At 39.8% G+C, this 8,709-nt stretch overlaps 1 protein-coding gene across 2 annotated transcripts; it reads left to right on the top strand.

Annotated features, from left to right (window-relative positions):
• The first annotated feature begins 797 nt into the window (after positions 1–797).
• Positions 798–7,425, top strand: LOC148762127 (uncharacterized). 2 transcript variants are annotated; one of them, XM_088807116.1, is made up of 3 exons: positions 798–1,386; positions 6,312–6,395; positions 7,231–7,425. In XM_088807116.1, exons 1-2 carry the CDS (start codon positions 816–818, stop codon positions 6,359–6,361), a joined length of 621 nt encoding a protein of 206 aa, XP_088663242.1. In that variant the 5' UTR covers positions 798–815; the 3' UTR covers positions 6,362–6,395; positions 7,231–7,425. The 2 variants fall into 2 exon arrangements, 1 of the variants encoding a protein (XP_088663242.1); XR_016026999.1 differs by lacking the exon at positions 798–1,386 and adding an exon at positions 5,543–5,664.
• Positions 7,426–8,709: the final 1,284 nt, after the last annotated feature.

Genomic DNA, 8,709 nt, shown 5'->3' with positions numbered 1-8,709 from the left:
TTATAATGCCTCCTCGACGCGGACGCCCACCTCTCACTAGATCGGTTGGGAGGGGAAGAGGTCGTTCCCAACGTCATCAGCCAGATACAGTAGAGGAGGAATCAGCTGCATCTACCATTCGGGCAGCACCTGCTGCTGAGCAGGCCGATAGTCCTCCACATCCTCCATCTCCTCAGCCACCTACGGGTATTCCCGCCATGCCTACTGAGGCAGCACAGGCATTAGCAGCTTTCTTTGCAGCAATAGCTGGTCAAGCTCAGACTGGTCAAGTTCCACCTGTAGTGCCTCCAACTACTCCTTTAGTTCCACCACCAATACAGGATGTATCCATTTCCAAGAAGCTGAAGGAGGCTAGGCAATTGGGTTGTGTATCTTTCACTGGTGAGTTGGATGCCACTGTGGCAAAAGACTGGATTAATCAGGTGTCCGAGACTCTCTCTGATATGGGATTAGATGATGACATGAAGCTGATGGTGGCTACGAGATTATTAGAGAAGAGGGCTCGTACTTGGTGGAATTCGGTGAAGTCCCGTTCCGCTACTCCTCAGACATGGTCCGATTTTCTCAGGGAATTCGATGGTCAGTATTTCACTTATTTCCATCAAAAAGAAAAGAAGAGAGAATTTCTGAGTTTGAAACAAGGAAATCTAACTGTAGAGGAGTACGAGACTCGTTTTAACGAGTTGATGTTATATGTGCCGGATCTGGTGAAATCTGAGCAGGATCAGGCCAGCTATTTCGAGGAAGGGCTCCGTAATGAGATCAGAGAGCGAATGACAATGATTGGTAGGGAGCCACATAAGGAGGTGGTACAGATGGCTTTACGGGCTGAGAAGCTCGCGACTGAGAATAGAAGGATTCAGACTGAGTTTGCAAAAAGGAGGAATCCTGGTATGTCTTCTAGTCAGCCAGTAAAAAGAGGCAAGGACTCAGCGACTTCAGGGAGCACTACTTCTGTTTCCGTGACATCTCCTCGACCTCCATTTCCACCATCACAGCAGAGACCTTCGAGGTTTAGCAGATCTGCTATGACTGGTTCTGGGAAGAGTCTCGGAGGTTTTGACAGATGCAGAAATTGTGGGAATTATCATAGTGGGCTATGTAGAGGGCCAACAAGATGTTTCCAATGTGGACAGACGGGTCACATTAGGAGTAATTGCCCACAGTTAGGACGAGCCACTGTAGCTGCATCATCTCCACCAGCTCGCACAGATATACAGAGGAGAGATTCTTCTGGGTTACCACCGAGACAGGGAGTAGCCATACGGTCTGGTGTGGAGAGTAATACCCCGTCACATCCGCCTTCGAGACCACAGACTCGTACCGCGACAAGAGTTTTTGCTGTGACAGAAGATGAGGCACGAGTCCGACCTGGAGCAGTGACAGGTACTATGTCTTTATTTGATAAAGATGCTTATGTTTTGATAGATTCTGGCTCAGATAGATCTTATGTGAGTACGACATTTGCATCAATTACTGATAGAAACCTGTCACCATTAGAGGAAGAAATTGTAGTGCATACCCCTCTAGGAGAACAGTTGATTAGAAATACTTGTTATAGAGACTGTGGGGTAAGGGTAGGTGAGGAAGAATTTAGGGGTGACTTAATTCCTCTAGAGATCTTGGATTTTGATTTAATATTAGGTATGGACTGGTTAACTGCACATCGGGCGAACGTGGATTGTTTTCGAAAAGAAGTTGTTCTTCGAAATTCGGAGGGAGCAGAGATTGTGTTTGTAGGGGAACGTCGAGTATTACCATCTTGTGTAATCTCGGCCATCAAAGCTTCAAAATTAGTGCAAAAAGGGTATCCGACTTATTTGGCATACGTTATCGATACTTCAAAGGGGGAACCTAAGTTAGAGGATGTCCCAATAGTAAGTGAGTTTCCTGATGTATTTCCTGATGATTTACCGGGAATACCTCCTAATCGAGAGCTTGAGTTCCCTATTGATTTACTTCCGGGTACCACACCTATTTCTATTCCTCCATATAGAATGGCTCCAGCAGAGTTGAAGGAACTGAAAGCCCAATTGCAAGATTTGGTGGATAAAGGTTTCATTCGCCCTAGCATTTCTCCTTGGGGAGCACCAGTCCTATTTGTAAAGAAGAAAGATGGCACTCTTCGATTGTGTATTGATTACCGTCAGCTGAACCGAGTGACCATCAAGAATAAATACCCTTTACCCCGGATAGATGATCTTTTTGATCAATTACGAGGTGCTATGGTATTCTCTAAGATTGATTTGAGATCTGGGTACTATCAGTTGAGGATTAAGGAGCAGGATGTACCTAAGACTGCCTTCAGGACGCGTTATGGGCATTATGAGTTTCTGGTGATGCCGTTTGGTTTGACTAATGCCCCGGCAGTTTTTATGGATCTTATGAACAGGGTGTTCCATCCATACTTGGATAAGTTTGTGATAGTATTCATCGATGACATCCTGGTTTATTCGAAGAATGATGATGAACATGCTGCCCATTTGCGCATTGTGTTGCAAACTTTGCGCGAGAGACAACTCTATGCCAAGTTCTCTAAATGTGAATTCTGGTTGAAGGAAGTGGTTTTCTTGGGACATGTGGTGTCCGGAGCTGGAATTTATGTCGATCCCAAGAAGATTGAGGCAATCTTGCAATGGGAGCAACCGAGAACGGTAACTGAGATTCGTAGTTTCCTTGGCTTAGCCGGTTATTACCGGAGATTTGTTCAGGGATTTTCTTTGATAGCAGCTCCTCTGACTCGTTTGACTCGTAAAGGAGTTAAGTATGAGTGGGATGATGTTTGTGAGAATCGATTTCAGGAGCTAAAGAACCGGTTAACCTCCGCTCCCGTTTTAACACTTCCTGTTAGTGGAAAAGAATTTGTGGTATATAGCGATGCATCTAAGTTGGGATTAGGGTGTGTGTTGATGCAGGACGAGAAAGTAATAGCTTATGCTTCCCGACAGTTGAAGAAGCACGAGACGAATTACCCTACTCATGACTTGGAGTTAGCAGCAGTAGTATTCGCATTGAAGATTTGGAGACATTATTTATATGGTGAGCGTTGTCGGATTTTTTCTGATCATAAAAGTTTGAAGTATTTGCTCACCCAGAAAGAGCTTAACTTGAGACAGAGACGATGGTTGGAGTTGATTAAGGATTATGACTTAGTGATTGATTATCATCCGGGAAAAGCAAATGTTGTAGCGGATGCCTTAAGTCGTAAATCCTCATCGTCGTTAGCAACACTTCAAAGTTCTTATTTTCCGATGTTACTTGAGATGAAATCTCTAGGGATCCAGTTGAATAATGGTGAGGATGGAACCCTACTTGCTAGTTTCGTCGTGAGACCTTCATTGTTGAATCAAATAAGAGAATTGCAGAAATCTGATGATTGGTTGAAACAGGAAGTTCAAAAGATGCAAGATGGAGAAGCTAGTGAGTTTAGACTCAGCGATGATGGTACTTTCATGCTTAGAGACCGAATTTGTGTTCCTAAGGATGATCAATTGAGACGAGCTATTTTGGAGGAAGCTCATTCTTCCGCCTACGCTTTACATCCCGGAAGCACCAAGATGTATCGGACTATTAAAGAAAGTTATTGGTGGCCGGGTATGAAACGAGACATAGCAGAGTTTGTAGCGAAATGTCTCACATGCCAACAGATCAAGGCGGAGCATCAAAAACCGTCAGGTACTCTTCAACCTTTATCGATTCCTGAATGGAAGTGGGAACATGTGACTATGGACTTTGTATTGGGTTTGCCGCGGACACAAAGTGGGAAGGATGCTATTTGGGTGATTGTGGATAGATTGACTAAGTCCGCCCATTTCTTGGCTATCCATAGCACGTATTCTATTGAGAGGCTGGCAAGACTTTATATAGATGAGATTGTGAGATTACACGGAGTCCCAGTTTCTATTGTGTCAGATCGAGACCCTCGATTTACTTCTCGATTTTGGCCGAAATTTCAGGAAGCTCTTGGAACTAAATTGAGATTTAGTACTGCATTTCATCCACAGACAGATGGTCAATCTGAGAGAACTATTCAGACCTTGGAGGATATGTTACGGGCTTGTGTCATTGACTTTATCGGGAGTTGGGACAGACACTTGCCATTGGTGGAGTTTGCTTATAATAACAGTTTTCAGTCTAGTATTGGGATGGCACCATACGAGGCTTTGTATGGAAGGAAATGCCGAACTCCGCTCTGTTGGGATGAAGTAGGTGAGAGGAAATTGGTGAATGTGGAATTGATTGATTTGACAAACGATAAGGTCAAAGTTATCCGAGAGTGATTAAAGACAGCTCAAGATAGGCAGAAGAATTATTCGGATAAACGAAGGAAAGATTTGGAGTTTGAAGTCGACGATAAAGTTTTTCTTAAGGTTTCTCCTTGGAAAGGTAATAATTTGAAATTTCCAAGAATTAAATCTTATTTGATTATACTATTGTGATAATTTGTGGTATTTATTGGATGATGAAAGGTGTGATTCGATTCGCGAAGAGGGGAAAGCTCAATCCAAGATACATTGGACCTTTTCGTATCATTGAAAAGATTGGGCCAGTGGCTTACAGACTTGAATTACCCCCAGAGTTAGATCGAATTCATAATGTCTTCCATGTCTCGATGTTGAAAAAGTATGTTCCCGATCCTTCTCACATTTTAGAGACACCTCCCATTGAGTTGCATGAGGATTTGAAGTTCGAGGTGCAGCCTGTACGTATTCTAGATCGAAAGGATCGAGTGCTAAGGAACAAGAGCATTCCAATGGTGAAAGTATTGTGGAAGAATGCTCGAATGGAGGAGATGACGTGGGAAGTCGAGAGCCAGATGAGAAACCAATATCCACATCTTTTATTCGAATCAGGTAAGTGAAATTTTGAGGTCAAAATTTTATTTTAAGGGGGGTAGTGCTGTAAAGCCCGACCTTATAAAATACTATTCATGACATACATGTGATGATAGCATGATTGCATGCTAGGAGAGTCCCGAAAAATTTACAAAAGTCGGTATTGTACCTAGAGGTACAACAAAGTTTATTTAATCCTCGAACTAGATCAAATAGGAATTTTAAGGTGAGATTAAGAGTTTCATAGTTCATGGATGACTTAAAATGGTAATTTGGAGTTTGAGGATCAATTTGGAGTCAAATCGGAATTTTCACTAACTAGGGGCAAAATGGTCATTTGCCACCTGGGGACAAAATGGGAATTTTAGAAAAGATTTTTTTTGACCCCATTTGACTTATTAGAGTATAATTTGACTTATTGAAGTATGATTTGAGGTTTAGAAGTGAAAAATTTTAATTTCGGTATAATTTGGAGTATAGGGGTAAAATGGTAATTTTGCCACCTCAGGGGCAAAATTGTAATTTTCCACCACCAGGATATTTTTTCCAGCACATGGTCTTCCTTGTCTTCATCTTTGACCCTTGACTAAACATGTGGTGGAGATAAAATGTTTAAATTTTTAAAATTTTAAAAACGGGCCAATGACATGATGCCATGTGTCATGCCTTTATTAATTTATTATTTTCCTTTTTAAAAGGCACAAAATCAGCCCATCTTCCACCCCATGGCCGGCCAAACCAGCAAGAAGAGAGAGAAAACAAAAACAAAACCCTAGAGAGAGAAAATCAAAGAAAAAGTGTGAATTTTCAAGGAAATTAAGTGAAAAAGGTGAGTTTTTTCTATTAAGCTTGAGTTTTCTTATTCCCAAGCATTTCTCTTTATTTTCCATGATTAAATTACATGTTTTCATGATGAATTAAATTCTGGAAAAATGGGTTAGGAGAGAGAAAGTTGTTGGATTTATTTGATTTTAATTTATGTTAGTGTTTTTAGTTAGTTTAGCATATTTAGAAACAAAACAACAAGAAAAGAATTTATTTTCTCCCCCAACCATTAATGGCTGAATTTACCATGTAGTGAGTGAGGATGAGTTTGATTTTATTCTAGGAGAATTGGTTAAGGAATGATGAATTAAGAGCCTAGAAAAATAATGGGAATTTTCGGAGCAAAAATATGAATTTTTACCCACTAGGGGTATTTTCGTAATTTGCTGTAGGGACTGATAATTTGCACCACACTGAGGGACATTAAGTTAATTTGGGTGCAATTGACGTATAGAAACTGAAAAGAATTAAATTGGAGTTTAAACGGACCCGTTAGGAATTTAATCGGGTGATAAGACGAATTAGGCCAATACCGGGTTTAGATAGTTACCAGTGCATTTTGCATTCCATATCATGCATTGGTAATCTAAATTAATTTAATTTTGATTTAGTACCAACTTGGTGAAACTCTCGATTTTGTATTGTGTCAAGGTGGTGAGTCCTCCGATAAAGGCAAGGAAATTGCATCCGAGGACCAGTAGACAGAGTGCTTCGAAAGTCTGCATTCTAGACATAGTGAGTAAACTTACTGTCATTTTAATTATCTAGGGTGGTTTTTAGATGCTTTCATGAATTCTATGGAAAAAGGAATTTAAAAAGATAAATTTTCATGTTTTATGAATAAATGAGTTTCAATGAAATTAAATTATAAATTGTTTTGAAATTAATAGTGATTTTGAAAAATAGAGTACACGGAGACTGTTAATTGTGGCAATTTGATTGTTTAAATTAACTGGCTTATGATAAATCGAGCATGATTGGCTAGTTGGCAATTGTATTGAAATGCGAATTGTTTGGTTACCTTGAAAAAACTACGAATTACAAAATTGCCATATCATGTTATTGAGTTTTATTATATGGTGGATTATATATTAATTAATCACTGCAGTAGGGGGTTTCTGTGGACCAGCCTTTTAGAGGGGCACGGTAAACCCCATTATATTCTTACCTCGAACGGAGAGGCGCGTAGGGTATCTCCTGGGGTAAAGTTTAGGGTTCACTTCACGCTAAACCACCACGTGAGGGGGAACTCAGCCAACGCCAAGGAACGGCTATGTTTTCAAAACAAAAACATGATTTATGTGAAATGTGAATTTTAATAGCCTTGGCGGTCTCGGTAGGATGCCTCGGCCAAGGTGTCCCCGAGAATGGATTTATGGCACAAGCCTAGATTTTTATGAGATTCATAAGCCTCTTTACGTGTTTCGAAAAAATGTGTTCTAATGCTATAACACAGTTTATGATGATTTACTTTATTGTCTCCATGTACTCAACTCTAGATGTTTAGGATGATGTTTGTTTACTCATTGAGATTTTATAATCTCACCACCCTCCTTTCCACCCATTTCAGGTTCAATATAGACTGTAGATAGCTGATCTCATCGAGGACTACAGTGGGATCTGCATTTTCCAAACCGTAGGTTCAAAGTCCTCTTTACTTTTGTTTATCCGGGGGCACTCTTGTTATTGTAAATTAAATTAAATATTTTGGCTTACTGTATTTAAGTATGTATAAATTTATTTAGCTTTTACGTTATAAAAATTATTCACGTATAACTCTATAAATATTGTTTTATAAGAAAATAGAATATTTTACTTAATATTTCTTTTATTTTCTTATTATATTCAAATAACCATAATTTCGTTTTAAATGAAGATTTTAGACTTTTAAACTCATTTTGAATATGAATTGTGTGTTTTGTACTTGTACATTACGTTTTAGCCAGTTTTAAGATTTTTGAGAAAAATGACCAAAATACCCTTGTGAGACGAAAAATTAATATTTTATTTGTTTAAAGTTGGAAACAGCTTAAAATATTTTAGAACACGATATTTGACAATGGTTGCTCACAAGGGAACAGAGAAACTGATAGTAAAGCCTTGCGGGGTTTCGGGTTGACATTTCGGGCAATAAGTGTCTACCGGGACACCGCGGCGGTTGTCACGGGCTCGAGGGGAGTACCGGGTCGTGACAATATCATTCTCGCGGGTACCCTCGTCAAGGTATCCCACTGAGACCGCCAAGGCTGTTCAATGACCCATACCCATAAATATGTTTTCACATCTGACACACAGCCGTTCCTTGGCGTTGGCTGAGTCTCACTCTCACGTGGTGGCCCAAACGTGAGGTGCACTCAAATCATACCTCAGGAGATACTTCACCCAACATCTCCCCCCGGAGGTAAGTATATAATTGAGTTACCGTGCCCCTCTCATAGGCAGTCCATGGAAACCCCCACCACTGCAGTGACCGTTTAATATACCACCAGACCCATAAAAATTCCAGTAGCATAATATGGCGAATAAAATGTAATCCAGTCTACCGAGACCAATCCAAAATTGTTCATATATTTCATGCCAGCCCCAAAAATTTAGCCATCATGCTACCATAGTGTCATAAGCCCCAATTTCAATAACATATAAAATCATAAATTTCAACACAGTCTCCATATACTCAATTTTTCCAAAACAATATTTGATTTTAAAACCAGTATAAATCTCATTTTTATTAAAAAAACATTTTAATTGGAAAACATAATATTTTATAATTTAAATTCACCATTCAATAAAAGCATCAAACAAGTATAATTACTCTAGATATTTAAGACGATAAATTGTCCACTCACAGTTCTAGGAGTTGATGTACTCCTAATCTCAGTCTTCAAGCACAATGTTGGTACTTTTACCAGTGTAATTTGCTCACCACCTATCCACAATGTACAATACATAATTCACCACATCAATGCTTGACCATTATAAAATCAATTCAAGCTCGGTATATATGCATGATATGACATGCAACTTATCCGACTACCGCTTAAATGCGGTG

The sequence above is a fragment of the Theobroma cacao genome, chromosome 6, assembly GCF_053813885.1.
Source record: "Theobroma cacao isolate CCN51 chromosome 6, ASM5381388v1, whole genome shotgun sequence".
NCBI classification, from domain to species: domain Eukaryota; kingdom Viridiplantae; phylum Streptophyta; class Magnoliopsida; order Malvales; family Malvaceae; genus Theobroma; species Theobroma cacao.
Note: the sequence above shows the minus strand (reverse complement) of the source record. Positions and strands in the feature narration are given on the sequence as shown.